This window comes from Scyliorhinus torazame, chromosome 5 (genome assembly GCF_047496885.1).
Source record: "Scyliorhinus torazame isolate Kashiwa2021f chromosome 5, sScyTor2.1, whole genome shotgun sequence".
Lineage (NCBI taxonomy): Eukaryota > Metazoa > Chordata > Chondrichthyes > Carcharhiniformes > Scyliorhinidae > Scyliorhinus > Scyliorhinus torazame.
The window spans coordinates 138,060,894-138,086,160 of NC_092711.1; the positions used below are offsets into that span (position 1 = coordinate 138,060,894).

General features: G+C 54.1%; 1 protein-coding gene across 1 annotated transcript in view; it reads left to right on the top strand.

Moving 5' to 3' along the window:
• Window positions 1-524: 524 nt before the first annotated feature.
• The window catches only part of LOC140419837 (E3 ubiquitin-protein ligase RNF31-like), a 75,628-nt gene continuing 50,885 nt past the window's right edge, over window positions 525-25,267 (top strand). The window contains exons 1-4 of the mRNA XM_072503875.1: window positions 525-1,172; window positions 2,697-2,999; window positions 7,473-7,619; window positions 10,088-10,243. Of these exons, the coding sequence (XP_072359976.1) occupies window positions 2,814-2,999; window positions 7,473-7,619; window positions 10,088-10,243 (489 nt within the window). The 5' untranslated portion in view covers window positions 525-1,172; window positions 2,697-2,813. The remainder of the gene's footprint in view (window positions 1,173-2,696; window positions 3,000-7,472; window positions 7,620-10,087; window positions 10,244-25,267) is intronic.

Below are 25,267 nucleotides of genomic sequence, written 5' to 3' on the forward strand. Positions count from 1 at the left end.
CCCAGCCTCTGGGTGGAGATGTCACTGAGTCTGTGGTCCTCCCAGCCTCTGGGTGGAGATGTCACTGAGTCTGTGGTCCTCCCAGCCTCTGGGTGGAGATGTCACTGAGCCTGTGGTCCTCCCAGCCTCTGGGTGGAGATGTCACTGAGCCTGTGGTCCTCCCAGCCTCTGGGTGGCGATGTCAATGAGTCTGCGGTCCTCCCAGCCTCTGGGTGGAGATGTCACTGAGTCTGCGGTCCTCCCAGCCTCTGGGTGGAGATGTCACTGAGCCTGTGGTCCTCCCAGCCTCTGGGTGGCGATGTCACTGAGCCTGTGGTTCTCCCAGCCTCTGGGTGGAGATGTCACTGAGCCTGTGGTCCTCCCAGCCTCTGGGTGGAGATGTCACTGAGTCTGCGGTCCTCCCAGCCTCTGGGTGGAGATGTCACTGAGTCTGTGGTCCTCCCAGCCTCTGGGTGGCGATGTCACTGAGCCTGTGGTCCTCCCAGCCTCTGGGTGGCGATGTTTGGAGGCATTGTCTGTGTTTTTGATAAACACTTCCTGGAATATTCAGACAACAAGCGAGAAATAGAAACAGAAAGAGAGAGAGAGAGAGAGGGATAGTGAAATAGACGACAAATTAGTTAGAGACAGGAGTGGAGACATAAATAAAAAGAGAAACAGAGTGAGAGAGGCCCCAGAGGTTAAAATAGAGAGAGGGAGAGACAGAGTGTGAAACAGAGAGAGGGAGAGAAATAGAGAGAGGCAGAGTGTGAAATAGAGAGAGGGAGAGAAATAGAGAGAGGCAGAGTGTGAAATAGAGAGAGGGAGAGAAATAGAGAGAGGCAGAGTGTGAAATAGAGAGAGGGAGAGAAATAGAGAGAGGCAGAGTGTGAAATAGAGAGAGGGAGAGAAATAGAGAGAGGCAGAGTGTGAAATAGAGAGAGGGAGAGAGAGACAGTGTGAAATAGAGAGAGAGATGGACAGAGTGTGAAATAGAGAGACAGAGTGAAACAGAGAGGGAAAGAAATAGAGAGAGACGGTGTGAAATAGAGAGAGAGACGGACAGAGTGTGAAATAGAGAGTGAAATAGAGAGAGACAGGGAGAGGGGGCGGAGAGAGAGAGGGAGTGAAACAGAAGGAGGGAGAAAGAGTGAAACAAAGTGATGTACGTGTCAAGAGAAGGGAACATACAGGTAAGTGAATCGCCAACATTTCCAACATCCTCCACCCACAGCAACTCTTTAATGTGCTTCATTTCAAAGGGACCGGAGTAAAACGATAGGGAAATCGTGCCAGAACTGTACAGGGCACAGTTAGACCGCACCTCTGTCCCCTTATCTAAGGGACGGTATCCCGGCATTGGAGGCAGTCCCGAGAAGGTTCACTCGGTTGATCCCGGGTAGGGAGGGATTTTCTTACGAGGAGAGGTTGAGTAGGTTGGGCCTGTCCTCATTGGAGTTTAGAAGAATGAGAGGCGACCGTATTGAGACAGAGAGGATTCTCGGGGACTCGACAGGGTCGATGCTGAGAGGATGTTTCCTCTTGTGGGAGAGTCCGGGACCAGAGGGCAGAATCTCAGAGTAAGGGGGTGGCCCCATTTCAGACAGAGATGAGGAGGAATTTCCCCTCTCGGAGGGGGGTGAATGTGTGGAATTCTTTCCCGCAGGGAGCTGTAGAGGCTGGGCCGTTAAGTATGTTGAAGGCCGAGACAGACAGATTTTTAATCGGTGAGGGAATCGAGGGTTTATGGGGCTAAGGCGGGAAAGTGGAGTTGAGGATTATCACATCAGATCAGTCACAATCTCACTGAATGGGCAGAGCAAATCGATGGGCTGAATGGCCTATTTCTGCTCCTATGGCTTAGGGCCTTGTGGAGCTGTGGAAAACATGACAGCGGGCAGGATGAGGGAGGCGAGAGGGTTGGCGAGGGAACAGGGAAGCAGAGGGGAGAGTGGGGAGAAAGACCAGCAAAGGGGAACAGTTGGGGAGAAGGGGAGAAGGACGGAAGGAAGGGGACATGAGGTGAGGGGTGGGGGACTGGGAGGGATAGAGCAAGTGGAGGGAGGGAGAGGAAGGGAGGAGGCAGGCTGTTGAAGGGAGAGAAGTAGATGAGGGGGCGGAGGGAAAAGGAGAGGATGGTGAGGTGGGGGGAATGGAAGTGGGGAGGTGGAAGGGTTGGGAGACGGATTTTGAGGGGTATATGGGGAGGGGATGGAGAGGTGCACCGAGGCCCTCCGATTCGGTCCCCCCCCCCTTGATCGAAGAGGAAACTAGTTGGAGAGGTGAGGAGGAAATGCTTCTGACATGGAAGAGAAAGTACTTGGTGGCAACATTTGGAATAAAGCATCAAGATTCTTGAGCTCAAAACATATGTACATGTTGTTTTCAAAAAGAGGGCTGCAAGGTGGCAAGGTGGCACAGTGGTTAGCACTGCTGCCTCACGGCGCCGAGGTCCCAGGTTCGATCCCGGCTCTGGGTCACTGTCAGTGTGGAGTTTGCACATTCTCCCCGTGTCTGTGTGGCTCTCACGCCCACAACCCAAAGATGTACAGGCTAGGTGGATTGGCCACGCGAAATCGCCCCTTCATTGGAACAAAGAAGAATTAATTGGGCCCATTAAATTTATATTAACAAAAAGAGAGCTGCTGTGTTTCTTTGGAGAGCGGGGTGTGTCCCGTCCGACTAGTCCTGTCACACTTTTATTTTCTTTTCCCCAGGGAATCTCGGCCACCGAGAGACCTGGTCGGACTTGAATCGGACGTGGGGAGGGAGGAGGAAGAAGAAGAGGAGGCCGTGACTGAGGCTTGCACCGTGCCAGGACGCCGGGCGTAACCATGAACGAGAGGGAGGGGCAGCAGGTGCTTGAACTGCGCAGGCAGGCAGTGCTGGCCCTGAGCACCACGCCCACCGCGACCCCCACCAGGCTGCTCCAGGACCTCATTTCGGCGAGGTGCCCGCTGGAGGTGAAGTACCGGGAGGTGAACGTGACAAGGGTGCTTCAGGAGAACGTGCCAGGCAAGGTAAGCACGCCGGAACGTTCTGGAAAGTGTGTGTGGGGGTGGGTGGTGGGGGGGGGGGGGGGGGGGGGGGGATAGAGCAAGTGGAGGGAGGGAGAGGAAGTAAGCCAGGGATTCCCCTTTTTAAAAAATTCATTCGTGGGACGAGGGGCATAGCTAGCGAGGCTCCAGAAGGTGGTGGGCGAGCCGCCATCTCGAACCGGCTGCAGTCCCTGTGTGGTGTGGATAACACCCACAGTGCTGTCAGGGAGGGAGGTCCAGGATTGTGACCCGGCGACAGTGAAGGAACGGCCGATATATTTCCCAGTCAGGATGGTGAGTGTGGGGCTCGGAGGGGAACTTGCAGACGGTGGAGCTCCCCAGGTGTCTGCTCCCCCATGTCCTTCAAGACCAGCGGTGGGCAACCTTTGGGCCTGGGTGGATGGGAGGGCTCGTTGCCATCGGCGACCCATCTGGGTTCTGAGTGGCGGTCCCACAAGACATTTTGTCGACCGTTGCCTCCGCGCAGAGATGCCACATTGGGCTGATTTCTGCCCGCCTGTTTTTTGTTCTTCCCGGTCTCACTGAAATGATCCGCTGGTAAATCAAGGGAAAGTGAAGGGAGGGTGCAGGACACTAGCAACACTGACCGTGAAAGCTAAACGCTACCTCTGTGTCCAAAGTCTACATTTTTTTACCATTTGACGTCAATTGATATATAAACAATTCAGCATTTTATACAACCTGTTATGAAATATTTGGCATGTATGAAACCTATTTAATCTCCTTCACAGGGTCAAGGTTAGAGAAAGAGCCCAATTTCAATCTCGCGGCCCACTGTTTTCAATCTTGAAGGCCGCTCGTGCGGCCCACTTGCTAGCCTAGGTTCCCCATCATTGTTCTAGATGGTAGAGGTGGTGGGTTTGGAAGGTGCTGCCGAAGGAGCCTTGGTGAGTCGCTGCGGTGCATCTTGTAGATGGTACACACGCTGCTGTCACTGTGCGTCGGTGGTGGAGGGAGTGAATGTTTGTGGATGGGGTGCCGATCAAAGCGGGGCTGCTTTGTCCTGGATGGTGTCGAGCTTCTCGAGTGTTGTCAGAGCCGCACTCACCCAGGCAAGTGGAGAGTATCCCATCACACTCCTGACTTGTGCCTTGTAGATGGTGGACAGGCTTTGGGGGGAGTCAGGAGGTGAGTTACTCACCAAAGGATTCCCGGCCTCTGACCTGCTCTTGTAGCCGCAGTATTTATATGGCTGGGTTCAGTTTCTGATCAATGGTAACCCCCCCAGGATGTTGATTGTGGGTTGCCAGGGGTCAGCAATGGTCATGCCGTTGAATGACAAGGGGTGATGGTTAGATTCTTTCCCTTTCCAGTTACCTCTGGTGTCCTCTCTCCCCCCCCCCCCCAACAAAGGACCAATCATTGACCCCGCTGCCCCCCCCCCCCCACTCCGATAACTCACCGTTGCGCTGCCCCTCAACAACACAATCCCAAAGCAGTGTTAGTTTTCAGATTTACGCTGACATACACCTAGCTGCACCTCACTTAAATCCTTCCCCCAGTTTGCAGGGCAGCACGGCGACGCAGTGGTTAGCACTGCTGCCTCAGGGCGCCGAGGTCCCAGGTTCGATCCCGGCTCTGGGTCACTGTCCGTGTGGAGTTTGCACATTCTCCCCGTGTCTGCGTGGGTTTCGCCCCCACAACCCAAAGATGTGCAGGGTAGGTGGATTGGCCACGATAAATTGCCCCTTAATTAGTTCGGACAGCACCTCGAATTAAAAATTCCCACCCTCATTTTCAAATCCATCCGTAGCCAATTTGGAGCAGTATGGATGTAGCTTTACTCTGTATCTAACCCCGTGCTGTACCTGTCCTGGGAGTGTTTGATGGGACAGTGTAGAGGGAGCTTTACTCTGCAACTAACCCCGTGCTGTACCTGTCCTGGGAGTGTGTGATGGGGACAGTGTAGAGGGAGCTTTACTCTGTATCTAACCCCGTGCTGTACCTGTCCTGGGAGTGTTTGATGGGGACAGTGTAGAGGGAGCTTTACTCTGTATCCAGCCCCGTGCTGTACCTGTCCTGGGAGTGTTTGATGGGGACAGTATAGAGGGAGCTTTACTCTGTATCTAACCCCGTGCTGTACCTGTCCTGGGAGTGTTTGATGGGGACAGTGTAGCGGGAGCTTTACTCTGTATCTAACTCCGTACTGTACCTGTCCTGGGAGTGTTTGATGGGGACAGTATAGCGGGAGCTTTACTCTGTATCTAACTCCGTGCTGTACCTGTCCTGGGAGTGTTTGATGGGGGCAGTGCAGAGGGAGCTTTACTCTGTATCTAACCCCGTGCTGTACCTGTCCTGGGAGTGTTTGGTGGGGACAGTGTAGAGGGAGCTTTACTCTGCATCTAACCCTGTGCTGTACCTGTCCTGGGGGTGTTTGATGGGGACAGTGTAGAGGGAGCTTTACTCTGTATCTAACCCCGTGCTGTACCTGTCCTGGGAGTGTTTGATGTGGACAGTGTAGAGGGAGCTTTACTCTGTATCTAACCCCGTACTGTACCTGTCCTGGGAGTGTTTGATGGGGACAGTGTAGAGGGAGCTTTACTCTGTATCTAACCCCGTACTGTACCTGTCCTGGGAGTGTTTGATGGGGACAGTGTAGAGGGAGCTTTACTCTGTATCTAACCCCGTGCTGTACCTGTCCTGGGAGTGTTTGATGGGGACAGTGTGGAGGGAGCTTCACTCTGTATCTAACCCCGTGCTGTACCTGTCCTGGGAGTGTTTGATGGGGACAGTGTAGAGGGAGCTTTACTCTGTATCTAACCCCGTGCTGTACCTGTCCTGGGGGTGTTTGATGGGGACAGTGTAGAGGGAGCTTTACTCTGTATCTAACCCCGTGCTGTACCTGTCCTGGGAGTGTTTGATGCGGACTGTGTAGAGGGAGCTTTACTCTGTATCTAACCCCGTGCTGTACCTGTCCTGGGGGTGTTTGATGGGGACAGTGTAGAGGGAGCTTTACTCTGTATCTAACCCCGTGCTGTACCTGTCCTGGGAGTGTTTGATGGGGACTGTGTAGAGGGTGCTTTACTCTGTATCTAACCCCGTGCTGTACCTGTCCTGGGAGTGTTTGATGGGGACAGTGTAGAGGGAGCTTTACTCTGTATCTAACCCCGTGCTGTACCTGTCCTGGGAGTATTTGATGGTGACAGTGTAGAGGGAGCTTTACTCTGTGTCTAACCCCGTGCTGTACCTGTCCTGGGAGTGTTTGATGGGGACAGTGTAGCGGGAGCTTTACTCTGTATCTAACCCCGTGCTGTACCTGTCCTGGGAGTGTTTGATGGGGACAGTGTAGAGGGAGCTTTACTCTGTATCTAACTCCGTGCTGTACCTGTCCTGGGAGTGTTTGATGGGGACAGTGTGGAGTGAGCTTTACTCTGTATCTAACTCCGTGCTGTCCCTGTCCTGGGAGTGTTTGATGGGGACAGTGTGGAGGGGGCTTTACTCTGTATCTAACCCCGTGCTGTACCTGTCCTGGGAGTGTTTGATGGGGACAGTGTGGAGTGAGCTTTACTCTGTATCTAACTCCGTGCTGTACCTGTCCTGGGAGTGTTTGATGGGGACTGTGTAGAGGGAGCTTTACTCTGTATCTAACCCCGTGCTGTACCTGTCCTGGGAGTGTTTGATGGGGACAGTGTAGAGGGAGCTTTACTCTGTATCTAACCCCGTGCTGTTCCTGTCCTGGGAGTGTTTGATGGGGACAGTGTAGAGGGAGCTTTACTCTGTATCTAACCCCGTGCTGTACCTGTGATGTCGGTTGTGGGATCAATATAATCTTTATTGTATTGGTTTGGGGTTGTGTAAAATTGAGAGGATCCTGGGCGGGAGTGTTCGCGGTCTTAGCCAGGATAGTGGAGGAGGAGGTGGACCCGGACCCTTTGGTGATGATATTTGGGGTTTCAGAGAAGCCGGGGCTCATGGAGAGGAGGAAAGACGATGTTGTGGCCTTCGCCTCTCTGATTGCACGGCGGTGAATTTTACTGGAGTGGCGGTCGGCATCGCCATCGGGGGTAGCGGCTTGGTTGGGTGACCTGTACGACTTCCTGCGGTTAGAGAAGATAAAGTATGAGTTCAGGGGCTCTGCAGAGGGTTTTGAGAAAAGGTGGGGGGTGTTTGTGACCGTATTTGAGGAGCTGTTCGTCGCAGGGTGGAAAAGGGATACAATTTGTCCAAACTGTATAGTTGATTGCTGGGAAGTATGTTTCCCGGGCTGTTTATTTGCTGAAACCTGTTTTGATACATGTTTGTAATAAAATAGTTTAAAAAAAAAAAAAAAGTTATTGAGCACTTTTCGTTTTGGTCCTCACTCAGTAGATCTCCCTCACACTCTCTCTCTCTCCCTCCCACTCCCACTCTGTCTGCGCACCCCCTCCCTGTCTGCCGACCCCCCTCTCTATGTCACTCACCCTCTGTCCCTCCCGCTCTTTGTTCTTGGTACAGTCCGGTGATGGCCTACTCACCATCAGCAGAGCCTTCAATATCCTGGAGAAATATGGCCGCAACCTGCTGTCACTACAAAAGCCCAAGTTTTGGAGGGCAGTGAAGTTTAATAACCCTGTCTTCAAAAGCACCGTTGATGGAATCAAGGTAAAGAATTAAGAGACCCAGTCAATGTACAGATATCTCCCTGAGAGAGAGGAGACTGAGAGACACCAGTCAGTGTACAGATATCTCCCTGAGAGAGAGGAGACTGAGAGACACCAGTCAGTGTACAGATATCTCCCTGAGAGAGAGGGGACTGAGAGACACCAGTCAGTGTACAGATATCTCCCTGAGAGAGAGGGGACTGAGAGACACCAGTCAGTGTACAGATATCTCCCTGAGAGAGAGGAGACTGAGAGACACCAGTCAGTGTACAGATATCTCCCTGAGAGAGAGGGGACTGAGAGACACCAGTCAGTGTATAGATATCTCCCTGAGAGAGAGGGGACAGAGAGACACCAGTCAGTGTACAGATATCTCCCTGAGAGAGAGGGGACTGAGAGACACCAGTCAGTGTACAGATATCTCCCTGAGAGAGAGGGGGCTGAGAGACACCAGTCAGTGTACAGATATCTCCCTGAGAGAGAGGGGACTGAGAGACACCAGTCAGTGTACAGATATCTCCCTGAGAGAGAGGGGATTGAGAGACACCCGTCAGTGTACAGATATCTCCCTGAGAGAGAGGGGACTGAGAGTCACCAGTCAGTGTACAGATATCTCCCTGAGAGTGAGAGAGGGGACTGAGAGACACCAGTCAGTGTACAGATATCTCCCTGAGAGAGAGGGGACAGAGAGACACCAGTCAGTGTACAGATATCTCCCTGAGAGAGAGGGGACTGAGAGACACCAGTCAGTGTACAGATATCTCCCTGAGAGAGAGGGGACTGAGAGACACCAGTCAGTGTACAGATATCTCCCCGAGAGAGAGGGGACTGAGAGACACCAGTCAGTGTCCAGATATCTCCCTGAGAGAGAGGGGACTGAGAGAAACCAGTCAGTGTACAGATATCTCCCTGAGAGAGAGGGGACTGAGAGACACCCGTCAGTGTACAGATATCTCCCTGAGAGAGAGGGGATTGAGAGACACCCGTCAGTGTACAGATATCTCCCTGAGAGAGAGGGGACTGAGAGTCACCAGTCAGTGTACAGATATCTCCCTGAGAGTGAGAGAGGGGACTGAGAGACACCAGTCAGTGTACAGATATCTCCCTGAGAGAGAGGGGACTGAGAGTCACCAGTCAGTGTACAGATATCTCCCTGAGAGTGAGAGAGGGGACTGAGAGACACCAGTTAGTGTACAGATATCTCCCTGAGAGAGAGGGGACAGAGAGACACCAGTCAGTGTACAGATATCTCCCTGAGAGAGAGGGGACTGAGAGTCACCAGTCAGTGTACAGATATCTCCCTGAGAGAGAGGGGACAGAGAGACACCAGTCAGTGTACAGATATCTCCCTGAGAGAGAGGGGACTGAGAGTCACCAGTCAGTGTACAGATATCTCCCTGAGAGAGAGGGGACTGAGAGTCACCAGTCAGTGTACAGATATCTCCCTGAGAGTGAGAGAGGGGACTGAGAGACACCAGTCAGTGTACAGATATCTCCCTGAGAGAGAGAGGACTGAGAGATACCAGTCAGTGTACAGATATCTCCATGAGAGAGAGGGGACTGAGAGACACCAGTCAGTGTCCAGATATCTCCCTGAGAGAGAGGGGACTGAGAGAAACCAGTCAGTGTACTGATATCTCCCTGAGAGAGAGGGGACTGAGAGACACCCGTCAGTGTACAGATATCTCCCTGAGAGAGAGGGGATTGAGAGACACCCGTCAGTGTACAGATATCTCCCTGAGAGAGAGGGGACTGAGACACCAGTCAGTGTGCAGATATCTCCCCGAGAGAGAGGGGACTGAGAGACACCAGTCAGTGTACAGATATCTCCCTGAGAGAGAGGGGTCTGAGAGACACCAGTCAGTGTACAGATATCTCCCTGAAAGAGAGGGGTCTGAGAGACACCAGTCAGTGTACAGATATCTCCCTGAGAGAGAGAGGGGACTGAGAGACACCAGTCAGTGTACAGATATCTCCCTGAGAGAGAGGGGACTGAGAGACACCAGTCAGTGTATAGATATCTCCCTGAGACAGAGGGGACTGAGAGACACCAGTCAGTGTACAGATATCTCCCTGAGAGAGAGGGGACTGAGAGACACCAGTCAGTGTACAGATATCTCCCTGAGAGAGAGGGGACTGAGAGACACCAGTCAGTGTACAGTTATCTCCCTGAGAGAGAGGGGACTGAGAGACACCAGTCAGTGTACAGATATCTCCCTGAGAGAGAGGGGACTGAGAGACACCAGTCAGTGTACAGATATCTCCCTGAGACAGAGGGGACTGAGAGACACCAGTCAGTGTACAGAGATCTCCCTGAGAGCGAGATGACTGAAAGACACCAGTCAGTGTACAGATATCTCCCTGAGAGAGAGGGGACTGAGAGACACCAGTCAGTGTACAGATATCTCCCTGAAGCACAGAAAGGCGGCCCTTTTTTCCATCTTCCCAGAATCTATTCTGTTTTTTAAGGGAGGTCGTGCAATTTTGCACCTGTACGGATACACGGTGGAGCAGAGCGATGGAATGAGCTTCCCGGATGAAGTGCAGGAGCCACACCACGGGAAAGTGGCAGCGGTGACACTCGAGGTGGCCTTGCTTCAGATGGAGCTGGATGAGTTGCGGAAGGTAGGGATCGAATGCCTGCCATTTTGAATCAAAATGGAGGAGTAGTTTGTCCTCGTCTGAGAATGGTACTTCTGTGAACAGCAGGGCATTCCTGATATTTCCCTCAGAGGTGGAGGGCAAATGAATGATTTTTATGCCTGGTCGCCACGTCTATGTCGAGAAAGCCTGGTATTTGAGGGCCAGAAGGTTTTCCTGAACTGGGGCCTATTTGCGCAGTCTTCAAACCCAAATATTGCTCCTTATCACTGACACACAGCCTGTCCCCACTCTCAGATACCAGCTCCTCCCTCACTGACACACAGCCTGTCCCCACTCTCAGACACCAGCTCCTCCCTCACTAACACAGCCTGTCCCCACTCTCAGATACCAGCTCCTCTCTCACTGACACACAGCCTGTCCCCACTCTCAGATACCAGCCCCTCCCTCACTGACACACAGCCTGTCCCCACTCTCAGATACCAGCTCCTCTCTCACTGACACACAGCCTGTCCCCACTCTCAGATACCAGCTCCTGCCTCACTGACACACAGCCTGTCCCCACTCTCAGATACCAGCTCCTTCCTCACTGACACACAGCCTGTCCCCACTCTCAGATACCAGCTCCTCCCTCACTGACACACAGCCTGTCCCCACTCTCAGATACCAGCTCCTCCCTCACTGACACACAGCCTGTCCCCACTCTCAGATACCAGCTCCTCACTCACTGACACACAGCCTGTCCCCACTCTCAGATACCAGCTCCTCCCTCACTGACACACAGCCTGTCCCCACTCTCAGATACCAGCTCCTCCCTCACTGACACACAGCCTGTCCCCACTCTCAGATACCAGCTCCTCTCTCACTGACACACAGCCTGTCCCCACTCTCAGATACCAGCTCCTCCCTCACTGACACACAGCCTGTCCCCACTCCCAGATACCAGCTGCTCCCTCACTGACACACAGCCTGTCCCCACTCTCAGATACCAGCTCCTCCCTCACTGACACACAGCCTGTCCCCACTCTCAGATACCAGCTCCTCTCTCACTGACACACAGCCTGTCCCCACTCTCAGATATCAGCTCCTCTCTCACTGACACACAGCCTGTCCCCACTCTCAGATATCAGCTCCTCCCTCACTGACACACAGCCTGTCCCCACTCTCAGATACCAGCTCCTCCCTCACTGACACACAGCCTGTCCCCACTCTCAGATACCAGCTCCTCCCTCACTGACACACAGCCTGTCCCCACTCTCAGATACCAGCTCCTCCCTCACTGACACACTGCCTGTCCCCACTCTCGGATACCAGCCCCTCCCTCACTGACACACAGCCTGTCCCCACTCTCAGATACCAGCTCCTCTCTCACTGACACACAGCCTGTCCCCACTCTCAGATACCAGCTCCTCCCTCACTGACACACAGCCTGTCCCCACTCTCAGATACCAGCTCCTCCCTCACTGACACACTGCCTGTCCCCACTCTCGGATACCAGCTGCTCCCTCACTGACACACAGCCTGTCCCCACTCTCAGATACCAGCTCCTCCCTCACTGACACACTGCCTGTCCCCACTCTCGGATACCAGCCCCTCTCTCACTGACACACAGCCTGTCCACACTCTCAGATACCAGCTCCTCCCTCACTGACACACAGCCTGTCCCCACACTCAGATACCAGCTCCTCCCTCACTGACACACAGCCTGTCCCCACTCTCAGATACCAGCTCCTCTCTCACTGACACACAGCCTGTCCCCACTCTCAGATACCAGCTCCTCCCTCACTGACACACAGCCTGTCCCCACTCTCAGATACCAGCTCCTCACTCACTGACACGCAGCCTGTCCCCACTCAGATACCAGCTCCTCCCTCACTGACACACAGCCTGTCCCCACTCTCAGATACCAGCTCCTCCCTCACTGACACACAGCCTGTCCCCACTCAGAATCCAGCTCCTCTCTCACTGACACACAGCCTGTCCCCACTCTCAGATACCAGCTCCTCTCTCACTGACGCACAGCCTGTCCCCACTCCCAGATACCAGCTCCTCCCTCACTGACACACAGCCTGTCCCCACTCTCAGATACCAGCTCCTCTCTCACTGACACACAGCCTGTCCCCACTCTCAGATACCAGCTCCTCTCTCACTGACACACAGCCTGTCCCCACTCTCAGATACCAGCTCCTCTCTCACTGACACACAGCCTGTCCCCACTCTCAGATACCAGCTCCTCCCTCACTGACACACAGCCTGTCCCCACTCTCAGATACCAGCTCCTCCCTCACTGACACACAGCCTGTCCCCACTCTCAGATACCAGCTCCTCTCTCACTGACACACAGCCTGTCCCCACTCTTAGATACCAGCTCCTCCCTCACTGACACACAGCCTGTCCCCACTCTCAGATACCAGCTCCTCCCTCACTGACACACAGCCTGTCCCCACTCTCAGATACCATCCCCTCCCTCACTGACACACAGCCTGTCCCCACTCTCAGATACCAGCTCCTCCCTCACTGACACACAGCCTATCCCCACTCTCAGATACCAGCTCCTCTCTCACTGACACACAGCCTGTCCCCACTCTCAGATACCTGCTCCTTTCTCACTGACACACAGCCTGTCCCCACTCTCAGATACCAGCTCCTCCCTCACTGACACACAGCCTGTCCCCACTCTCAGATACCAGCTCCTCCCTCACTGACACACAGCCTGTCCCCACTCTCAGATACCAGCTCCTCTCACTGACACACAGCCTGTCCCCACTCTCAGATACCAGCTCCTCCCTCACTGACACACAGCCTGTCCCCACTCTCAGATACCAGCTCCTCCCTCACTGACACAGCCTGTCCCCACTCTCAGATACCAGCTCCTGCCTCACTGACACACAGCCTGTCCCCACTCTCAGATACCAGCTCCTCTCTCACTGACACACAGCCTGTCCCCACTCTCAGATACCAGCTCCTCCCTCACTGACACACAGCCTGTCTCCACTCTCAGATACCAGCTCCTCTCTCACTGACACACAGCCTGTCCCCACTCTCACATACCAGCTCCTCCCTCACTGACACACAGCCTGTCCCCACTCAGATACCAGCTCCTCCCTCACTGACACACAGCCTGTCCCCACTCTCAGATACCAGCTCCTCTCTCACTGACACACAGCCTGTCCCCACTCTCAGATACCAGCTCCTCCCTCGCTGACACACACACTGTCCCCACTCTCAGATACCAGCTCCTCCCTCACTGACACACAGCCTGTCCCCACTCTCAGATACCAGCTCCTCTCTCACTGACACACAGCCTGTCCCCACTCTCAGATACCAGCTCCTCCCTCACTGACACACAGCCTGTCTCCACTCTCAGATACCAGCCCCTCTCTCACTGACACACAGCCTGTCCCCACTCAGATATCAGCTCCTCCCTCACTGACACACAGCCTGTCCCCACTCAGATACCAGCTCCTCCCTCACTGACACACAGCCTGTCCCCACTCTCAGATACCAGCTCCTCTCTCACTGACACACAGCCTGTCCCCACTCTCAGATACCAGCTCCTCCCTCGCTGACACACACACTGTCCCCACTCTCAGATACCAGCTCCTCCCTCACTGACACACAGCCTGTCCCCACTCTCAGATACCAGCTCCTCTCTCACTGACACACAGCCTGTCCCCACTCTCAGATACCAGCTCCTCCCTCACTGACACACAGCCTGTCCCCACTCTCAGATACCAGCTCCTCCCTCACTGACACACAGCCTGTCCCCACTCTCAGATACCAGCTCCTCTCTCACTGACACACAGCCTGTCCCCACTCTCAGATACCAGCCCCTCCCTCACTGACACACAGCCTGTCCCCACTCACAGATACCAGCTCCTCCCTCACTGACACACAGCCTGTCCCCACTCTCAGATACCAGCTCCTCTCTCACTGACACACAGCCTGTCCCCACTCTCAGATACCAGCTCCTCCCTCACTGACACACAGCCTGTCCCCACTCTCAGATACCAGCTCCTCCCTCACTGACACACAGCCTGCCCCCACTCTCAGATACCAGCTCCTCCCTCACTGACACACAGCCTGTCCCCACTCTCAGATACCAGCTCCTCCCTCACTGACACACAGCCTGTCCCCACTCTCAGATACCAGCTCCTCCCTCACTGACATGCAGCCTGTCCCCACTCTCGGATACCAGCTCCTCTCTCACTGACACACAGCCTGTCCCCACTCTCAGATACCAGCTCCTCCCTCTGACACACAGCCTGTCCCCACTCTCAGATACCAGCTCCTCCCTCACTGACACACAGCCTGTCCCCACTCTCAGATACCAGCTCCTCCCTCACTGACACACAGCCTGTCCCCACTCTCAGATACCAGCCCCTCCCTCACTGACACACAGCCTGTCCCCACTCTCAGATACCAGCTCCTCCCTCACTGACACAGCCTGTCCCCACTCTCAGATACCAGCTCCACCCTCACTGACACACAGCCTGTCCCCACTCTCAGATACCAGCTCCTCCCTCACTGACACACAGCCTGTCCCCACTCTCCGATACCAGCTCCTCCCTCACTGACACACAGCCTGTCCCCACTCTCAGATACCAGCTCCTCCCTCACTGACACACAGCCTGTCCCCACTCTCAGATACCAGCTCCTCACTCACTGACACATAGCCTGTCCCCACTCTCAGATACCAGCTCCTCCCTCACTGACACACAGCCTGTCCCCACTCTCGGATACCAGCTCCTCTCTCACTGACACACAGGCTGTCCCCACTCTCAGTTACCAGCTCCTCCCTCACTGACACACAGCCTGTCCCCACTCTCAGATACCAGCCCCTCACTCACTGACACACAGCCTGTCCCCACTCTCAGATACCAGCTCCTCTCTCACTGACACACAGCCTGTCCCCACTCTCAGATACCAGCTCCTCCCTCACTGACACACAGCCTGTCCCCACTCTCAGATACCAGCTCCTCTCTCACTGACTCACAGCCTGTCCCCACTCTCAGATACCAGCTCCTCCCTCACTGACACACAGCCTGTCCCCACTCTCAGATTCCAGCTCCTCTCTCACTGACACACAGCCTGTCCCCACTTTCAGATACCAGCTCCTCTCTCACTGACACACAGCCTGTCCCCACTCTCAGATACCAGCTCCTCCCTCACTGACACACAGCCTGTCCCCACTCTCAGATACCAGCTCCTCCCTCACTGACACACAGCCTGTCCCCACTCTCAGATACCAGCTCCTCCCTCACTGACACACAGCCTGTCCCCACTCTCAGATACCAGCTTCTCTCTCACTGACACACAGCCTGTCCCCACTCTCAGATACCAGCTCCTCTCTCACTGACACACAGCCTGTCCCCACTCAGATACCAGCTCCTCCCTCACTGACACACAGCCTGTCCCCACTCTCAGATACCAGCTCCTCTCTCACTGAGACACAGCCTGTCTCCACTCTCCGATACCAGCTCCTCCCTCACTGACACACAGCCTGTCCCCACTCTCAGATACCAGCTCCTCACTCACTGACACACAGCCTGTCCCCACTCTCAGATACCAGCTCCTCCCTCACTAACACACAGCCTGTACCCACACTCAGATACTAGCTCCTCCCTCACTGACACGCAGCCTGTCCCCACTCTCAGATACCAGCCCCTCACTCACTGACACACAGCCTGTCCCCACTCTCAGATACCAGCTCCTCTCTCACTGACACACAGCCTGTCCCCACTCTCAGATACCAGCTCCTCCCTCACTGACACACAGCCTGTCCCCACTCTCAGATTCCAGCTCCTCTCTCACTGACACACAGCCTGTCCCCACTCTCAGAAACCAGCTCCTCTCACACTGACACACAGCCTGTCCCCACTCAGATACCAGCTCCTCCCTCACTGACACACAGCCTGTCCCCACTCTCAGATACCAGCTCCTCCCTCACTGACACACAGCCTGTCCCCACTCTCAGATACCAGCTCCTCCCTCACTGACACACAGCCTGTCCCCACTCTCAGATACCAGCTCCTCCCTCACTGACACACAGCCTGTCCCCACTCTCAGATACCAGCTCCTCCCTCACTGACACACAGCCTGTCCCCACTCTCAGATACCAGCTGCTCTCTCACTGACACACAGCCTGTCCCCACTCTCAGATACCAGCTCCTCTCTCACTGACACACAGCCTGTCCCCACTCTCAGATACCAGCTCCTTCCTCACTGACACACAGCCTGTCTCCACTCTCAGATACCAGCTCCTCTCTCACTGACACACAGCCTGTCCCCACTCTCAGATACCAGCTCCTCTCTCACTGACACACAGCCTGTCCCCACTCTCAGATACCAGCTCCTCTCTCACTGACACACAGCCTGTCCCCACTCTCAGATACCAGCTCCTCCCTCACTGACACACAGCCTGTTACCTGCTCCTCCCTCACTGACACACAGCCTGTCCGCACTCTCAGATACCAGCTTCTCTCTCACTGACACACAGCCTGTCCCCACTCTCAGATACCAGCTCCTCTCTCACTGACACACAGCCTGTCCCCACTCTCAGATACCAGCTCCTCCCTCACTGACACACAGCTTGTCCCCACTCTCGGATACCAGCTCCTCTCTCACTGACACACAGCCTGTCCCCACTCTCAGATACCAGCTCCTCCCTCACTGACACACAGCCTGTCCCCACTCAGATACCAGCTCCTCCCTCACTGACACACAGCCTGTCCCCACTCTCAGATACCAGCTCCTCTCTCACTGACACACAGCCTGTCCCCACTCTCAGATACCAGCTCCTCCCTCACTGACACACAGCCTGTATCCACTCTCAGATACCAGCTCCTCTCTCACTGACACACAGCCTGTCCCCACTCTCACTTACCAGCTCCTCTCTCACTGACACACAGCCTGTCCCCACTCAGATACCAGCTCCTCCCTCACTGACACACAGCCTGTCCCCACTCTCAGATACCAGCTCCTCTCTCACTGACACACAGCCTGTCCCCACTCTCAGATACCAGCTCCTCCCTCGCTGACACACACACTGTCCCCACTCTCAGATACCAGCTCCTCCCTCACTGACACACAGCCTGTCCCCACTCTCAGATACCAGCTCCTCTCTCACTGACACACAGCCTGTCCCCACTGTCAGATACCAGCTCCTCCCTCACTGACACACAGCCTGTCTCCACTCTCAGATACCAGCCCCTCTCTCACTGACACACAGCCTGTCCCCACTCAGATACCAGCTCCTCCCTCACTGACACACAGCCTGTCCCCACTCAGATACCAGCTCCTCCCTCACTGACACACAGCCTGTCCCCACTCTCAGATACCAGCTCCTCTCTCACTGACACACAGCCTGTCCCCACTCTCAGATACCAGCTCCTCCCTCACTGACACACAGCCTGTCCCCACTCTCAGATACCAGCTCCTCTCTCACTGACACACAGCCTGTTCCCACTCTCAGATACCAGCCCCTCCCTCACTGACACACAGCCTGTCCCCACTCACAGATACCAGCTCCTCCCTCACTGACACACAGCCTGTCCCCACTCTCAGATACCAGCCCCTCTCTCACTGACACACAGCCTGTCCCCACTCTCAGATACCAGCTCCTCCCTCTGACACACAGCCTGTCCCCACTCTCAGATACCAGCTCCTCCCTCACTGACACACAGCCTGTCCCCACTCTCAGATACCAGCTCCTCCCTCACTGACACACAGCCTGTCCCCACTCTCAGATACCAGCCCCTCCCTCACTGACACACAGCCTGTCCCCACTCTCAGATACCAGCTCCTCCCTCACTGACACAGCCTGTCCCCACTCTCAGATACCAGCTCCACCCTCACTGACACACAGCCTGTCCCCACTCTCAGATACCAGCTCCTCCCTCACTGACACACAGCCTGTCCCCACTCTCCGATACCAGCTCCTCCCTCACTGACACACAGCCTGTCCCCACTCTCAGATACCAGCTCCTCCCTCACTGACACACAGCCTGTCCCCACTCTCAGATACCAGCTCCTCACTCACTGACACACAGCCTGTCCCCACTCTCAGATACCAGCTCCTCCCTCACTGACACACAGCCTGTCCCCACTCTCGGATACCAGCTCCTCTCTCACTGACACACAGCCTGTCCCCACTCTCAGATACCAGCTCCTCCCTCTGACACACAGCCTGTCCCCACTCTCAGATACCAGCTCCTCCCTCACTGACACACAGCCTGTCCCCACTCTCGGATACCAGCTCCTCCCTCACTGACACACAGCCTGTCCCCACTCTCAGATACCAGCTCCTCCCTCTGACACACAGCCTGTCCCCACTCTCAGATACCAGCTCCTCCCTCACTGACACACAGCCTGTCCCCACTCTCCGATACCAGCTCCTCCCTCACTGACACACAGCCTGTCCCCACTCTCAGATACCAGCTCCTCCCTCACTGACACACAGCCTGTCCCCACTCTCAGTTACCAGCTCCTCCCTCACTGACACACAGCCTGTCCCCACTCTCCGATACCAGCCCCTCCCTCACAGACACACAGCCTGTCCCCACTCTCAGATACCAGCTCCTCCCTCGCTGACACACACACTGTCCCCACTCTCAGATACCAGCTCCTCCCTCACTGACACACAGCCTGTCCCCACTCTCAGATTCCAGCTCCTCCCTCACTGACACACAGCCTGTCCCCACTCTCGGATACCAGCTCCTCTCTCACTGACACACAGCCTGTCCACACTCTCAGATACCAGCTCCTCCCTCTGACACACAGCCTGTCCCCACTCTCAGATACCAGCTCCTCCCTCACTGACACACAGCCTGTCCCCACTCTCAGATACCAGCTCCTCCCTCGCTGACACGCAGCCTGTCCCCACTCTCGGATACCAGCTCCTCCCTCACTGACACACAGCCTGTCCCCACTCTCAGATACCAGCTCCTTCCTCACTGACACACAGCCTGTCCCCACTCTCAGATACCAGCTCCTCTCTCACTGACACACAGCCTGTCCCCACACTCAGATACCAGCTCCTCCCTCACTGACACACAGCCTGTCCCCACTCTCAGATACCAGCTCCTCCCTCACTGACACGCAGCCTGTCCCCACTCTCGGATACCAGCTCCTCTCTCACTGACACACAGCCTGTCCCCACTCTCAGATACCAGCTCCTCCCTCACTGACACAGCCTGTCCCCACTCTCAGATACCAGCTCCTCCCTCACTGACACACAGCCTGTCCCCACTCTCAGATACCAGCTCCTCCCTCACTGACACACAGCCTGTCCCCACTCTCAGATACCAGCTCCTCCCTCACTGACACACAGCCTGTCCCCACTCTCAGATACCAGCTCCTCCCTCACTGACACACAGCCTGTCCCCACTCTCAGATACCAGCTCCTCTCTCACTGACACACAGCCTGTCCCCACTCTCAGATACCAGCTCCTCTCACTGACACACAGCCTGTCTCCACTCTCAGATACCAGCTCCTCCCTCACAGACACACAGCCTGTCCCCACTCTCAGATACCAGCCCCTCCCTCACTGACACACAGCCTGTCCCCACTCACAGATACCAGCTCCTCCCTCACTGACACACAGCCTGTCCCCACTCTCAGATACCAGCTCCTCTCTCACTGACACACAGCCTGTCCCCACTCACAGATACCAGCTCCTCCCTCACTGACACACAGCCTGTCCCCACTCTCAGATACCAGCTCCTCCCTCACTGACACGCAGCCTGTTCCCACTCTCGGATACCAGCTCCTCTCTCACTGACACACAGCCTGTCCCCACTCTCAGATACCAGCTCCTCCCTCACTGACACACAGCCTGTCCCCACTCTCAGATACCAGCTCCTCTCTCACTGACACACAGCCTGTCCCCACTCTCAGATACCAGCTCCTCCCTCACTAACACACAGCCTGTCCCCACTCTCAGATACCAGCTCCTCTCTCACTGACACACAGCCTGTCTCCACTCTCAGATACCAGCTCCTCCCTCACTAACACACAGCCTGTCCCCACTCTCAGATACCAGCTCCTCTCTCACTGACACACAGCCTGCCGCCACTCTCAGATACCAGCTCCTCCCTCACTGACACACAGCCTGTCCCCACTCTCAGATACCAGCTCCTCCCTCACTGACACACAGCCTGTCCCCACTCTCAGATACCAGCTCCTCCCTCACTGACACACAGCCTGTCCCCACTCTCAGGTACCAGCTCCTCTCTCACTGAGACACAGCCTGTCTCCACTCTCCGATACCAGCTCCTCCCTCACTGACACACAGCCTGTCCCCACTCTCAGATACCAACTCCTCCCTCACTGACACACAGCCTGTCCCCACTCTCAGATACCAGCTCCTCTCTCACTGACACACAGCCTGTCCCCACTCTCAGATACCAGCTCCTCCCTCACTGACACACTGCCTGTACCCACACTCAGATACCAGCTCCTCACTCACTGACACACAGCCTGTCCCCACTCCCAGATACCAGCTCCTCCCTCACTGACACACAGCCTGTCCCCACTCTCAGATACCAGCTCCTCCCTCACTGACACACAGCCTGTCCCCACTCTCAGATACCAGCTCCTCCCTCACTGACACACAGCCTGTCCCCACTCTCAGATACCAGCTCCTCTCTCACTGACACACAGCCTGTCCCCACTCTCAGATACCAGCTCCTCCCTCACTGACACACAGCCTGTCCCCACTCTCGGATACCAGCTCCTCTCTCACTGACACACAGCCTGTCCCCACTCTCGGATACCAGCACGGTGCCCTATTGGCAGTGCCATCCTGTGGCCGCGGGTGTAGCTCACAAGCATTAATATGGGTGGCTGGGCACAGTGAAGGGATGGGGCGGTTTGGGGGGACAGCAGAAACATGGCAAGCAGGAGCCGGCCACTTGGCCCATTGAGCTCTCTGCATAATTTGATACGATCAGTGGCAAATGGAATTCAATCCGGATCCGTGTGAGGCGATGCACTTGGGCAGAACAAACCAGGCAAAGGAACACATGATAAACGGCGGGACTCTGGAAAGCTCCCTGGATCAGAAGGACGTTGTACACCGGTCCCTTCAGGTAGCAGAGCAGGTGGATTCAGTGGTTAAGAAGGCATATGGTGCACTTGCCTTTACTTTTAAAAATAAATTTAGAGTACCCAATTAATTGTTTCAATTAAGGGGCAATTTATCGTGGCCAATCCACCTAGCCTGCACATCTTTTGGTTTACGAAGGCGAAACCCATGCAGACACGGGGAGGCCGTCACCGGAAGTCTTAACCCTCTATGATTTAACAACTCAAAGGACTCCAAACTCTTGTTCAGGTCATTGTCAGAGCTGTTCCTCTCCCCACAATCTCACCGCTCCCAACCCTTCCAGAAAGTGTTCTGATGAAAGGTCACCAACCAAGGGCAGCACGGTAGCATAGTGGATAGCACAATTGCTTCACAGCTCCAGGGTCCCAGGTTCGATTCCCGGCTTGGGTCACTGTCTGTGCGGAGTCTGCACGTCCTCCCTGTGTCTGCGTGGGTTTCCTCCGGGTGCTCCGGTTTCCTCCCACAGTCCAAAGATGTGCGGGTTAGGGGGATTGGCCATGCTAAATTGCCCTTCGTGTCCAAAGTTGCCCTTCGTGTTGGGTGGGGTTACTGGGTTATGTGGATAGGGTGGCGGTGTTGATCTTGGGTAGGGTGCTCTTTCCAGGAGCCGGTGCAGACTCGATGGGCCGAATGGCCTCCTTCTGCACTGTAAATTCTATGAAATTCTGTGAATGTGAAAACTCCCCACGGACAGTGACCCAGAGAATGGATCGAACCTGGGAGCTCGGCGCCGTGAGGCTGCAGTGCTAACCACTGCGCCACCCTGATGCCCTCCATACTTGTCTTTATTAGCTGAGGCACAGAGTTTAAGAGCAGGGAGGTTATGCTGGAACTGTATAAAACATTGGTTAGGCCTCAGCTATTGTGTGCAGTGCTGGAATCCACATTATAGGAGGGATGTGACAGCACTGGAAAGGGTGCAGAGGAGATTTACCAGGATGCTGCCTGGGCTGGAGAGTTTTAGTGTGAAGAGAGATTGGATAGACTGGGATTGTTTTCCTTGTGCTATAGGCCAGGGTTTAGAGAACCCCAAAGTGTATCTGGAGTTCACCTGACCCACAACTTTTACTAGATTGTGGTACGGGGAGCACACAGCCCACTCTACAGGTGTGGTACAGCAGAAATGGAAAAGTATTTTTTAAAGGAAAAAAATGTTTATTATATGAACTCAAGTTAACCTTTTAAAAACACAGTGAACATCTTAGCAACCATCAATTTAAATACAACCCCCAAAGAATACAACACTTAAGTAATCCTTAAGCTGTCCTTTTAACATCCAGGAGACTTTAAAAAAACCTTTAAACAAAGAACAAAGAAAAGTACAGCAGAGGAACAGGCCCTTCGGCCCTCCAAGCCTGTGCCGACCATGCTGCCCGACTAAACTACAATCTTCTACATTTCCTGGGTCCGTATCCCTCTATTCCTATCCTATTCATGTATTTGTCAAGATGCCCCTTAAATGTCGCTATCGTCCCTGCTTCCACCACCTCCTCCGGTAGCGAGTTCCAGGCACCCACTACCCTCTGTGTAAAAAACTTGCCTCGTACATCTACTCTAAACCTTGCCCCTCGCACCTTAAACCTACGTCCCCTAGTAATTGACCCCTCTACCCTGGGGAAAAGCCTCTGACTATCCACTCTGTCTTTGCCCATCCTAATTTTGTAGACCTCTATCAGGTCGCTCCTCAACCTCCGTCGTTCCAGTGAGAACAAACCGAGTTTATTCAACCGCTCCTCATAGCTAATGCCCTCCATACCAGGCAACATTCTGGTAAATCTCTTCTGCACCCTCTCTAAAGCCTCCACATCCTTCTGGTAGTGTGGCGACCAGAATTGAACACTATACTCCAAGTGTGCCCTAACTAAGGTTCTATACAGCTGCAACATGACTTGTCAATTCTTAGACTCAATGCCCCGGCCAATGAAGGCAAGCATGCCGTATGCCTTCTTGATGACCTTCTCCATCAGTGTTGCCCCTTTCAGTGACCTGTGGACCTGTACTCCTAGATCTCTCTGACTTTCAATACTCTTGAGGGTTCTACCATTCACTGTATATTCCCGACCTGCATTAGACCTTCCAAAATGCATTACCTCACATTTGTCCGGATTAAACTCCATCTGCCATCTCTCTGCCCAAGTCTCCAAACAATCTAAATCCTGCTGTATCCTCTGACAGTCCTCATCGCTATCCGCAATTCCACCAACCTTTGTGTCGTCTGCAAACTTACTAATTAGACCAGTTACATTTTCCTCCAAATCATTTATATATATATATATATATATTACAAACAGCAAAGGTCCCAGCACTGATCCCTGCAGAACACCACTGGTCACAGACCTCCAATTAGAAAAGTATCCTTCCATTGCTACTCTCTGCCTTCTATGACCTAGCCAGTTCTGTATCCACCTTGCCAGCTCACCCCTGAACCCGTGTGACCTCACCTTTTGTACTAGTCTACCATGAGGGACCTTGTCAAAGGCCTTACTGAAGTCCATATAGCCAACATCTACTGCCCTACCTGCATCAATCATCTTTGTGACCTCCTTGAAAAACACTATCAAGTTAGTGAGACACGTCCTCCCTTCACAAAACCATGCTGCCTCTCACTAATACGTCCATTTGCTTCCAAATGGGAGTAGATCCTGTCTCGAAGAATTCTCTCCAGTAATTTCCCTACCACTGAAGTAAGGCTCACCGGCCTGTAGTTCCCTGGATTATCCTTGCTACCCTTCTTAAACAGAGGAACAACATTGGCTATTCTCCAGTCCTCCGGGACATCACCTGAAGACGGTGAGGATCCAAAGATTTCTGTCAAGGCCTCAGCAATTTCCTCTCCAGCCTCCTTCAGTATTCTGGGGTAGATCCCATCAGGCTCTGGGGACTTATCCACCATAACATTTTTCAAGATTCCCAACACCTTGTCTTTTTGGATCTCAATGTGACCCAGGCTATCTACACACCCTTCTCCAGACTCAACATCTACCAATTCCTTCTCTTTGGTGAATACTGATGCAAAATATTCATTTAGTACCTCGCCCATTTCCTCTGGCTCCACACATAGATTCCCTTGCCTATCCTTCAGTGGGCCAACCCTTTCCCTGGCTACCCTCTTGCTTTTTATATACGTGTAAAAAGCCTTGGGATTTTCCTTAACCCTATTTGCCAATGACTTTTCGTGACCCCTTCTAGCCCTCCCTGACTCCTTGCTTAAGTTCCTTCCTACTTTCCTTATATTCCACACAGGCTTCGTCTGTTCCCAGCCTTTTAGCCCTGACAAATGACTCCTTTTTCTTTTTGACGAGGCCTACAATATCTCTCGTTATCTCGTACAGAAGCACATCAGGTTAAAGTCACTACTGAGAGCAGTTATTAGTTTTAAACCACCAAAGGATCGATTTACATTCTTTAGATTACATAGAGTGAGATTCATACACCTTCTGGCTGTGACTGCAGCTATCCAGCTCTGAAAACGAAACTAAAACACACCCTGCAGCAAACAGCCTAAAACGAAAGTAAAAAGCTGACAGACAGCCCAGCTCAACCCACTCTCTGACATCACTGCAGTGGTAAACACCCATTTGTTAAAGGTATTCTCACATGACACTTGGAGCAGAGGAGACTGAGGGGGGACATGATTGAGGTGTATAAAAGTATGAGGGGCATAGGTAGAGTCGACAGGAACAAACTTTTCATCTTGGTGGAGGGATAGAACATACGGTGCAGAAGGAGGCCATTCGGCCCATCGAGTCTGCACCGACCCACTTAAGCCCTCACTTCCACCCTATCCCCGTAACCCAATAACCTCTCCTAACCTTTTTTGGACACTAAGGGCAATTTATCACGGCCAATCCACCGAACCTGCACGTCTTTGGACTGTGGGAGGAAACCAGAGCACCCAGAGGAAACCCACGCACACACGGGGAGGATGTGCAGACTCCGC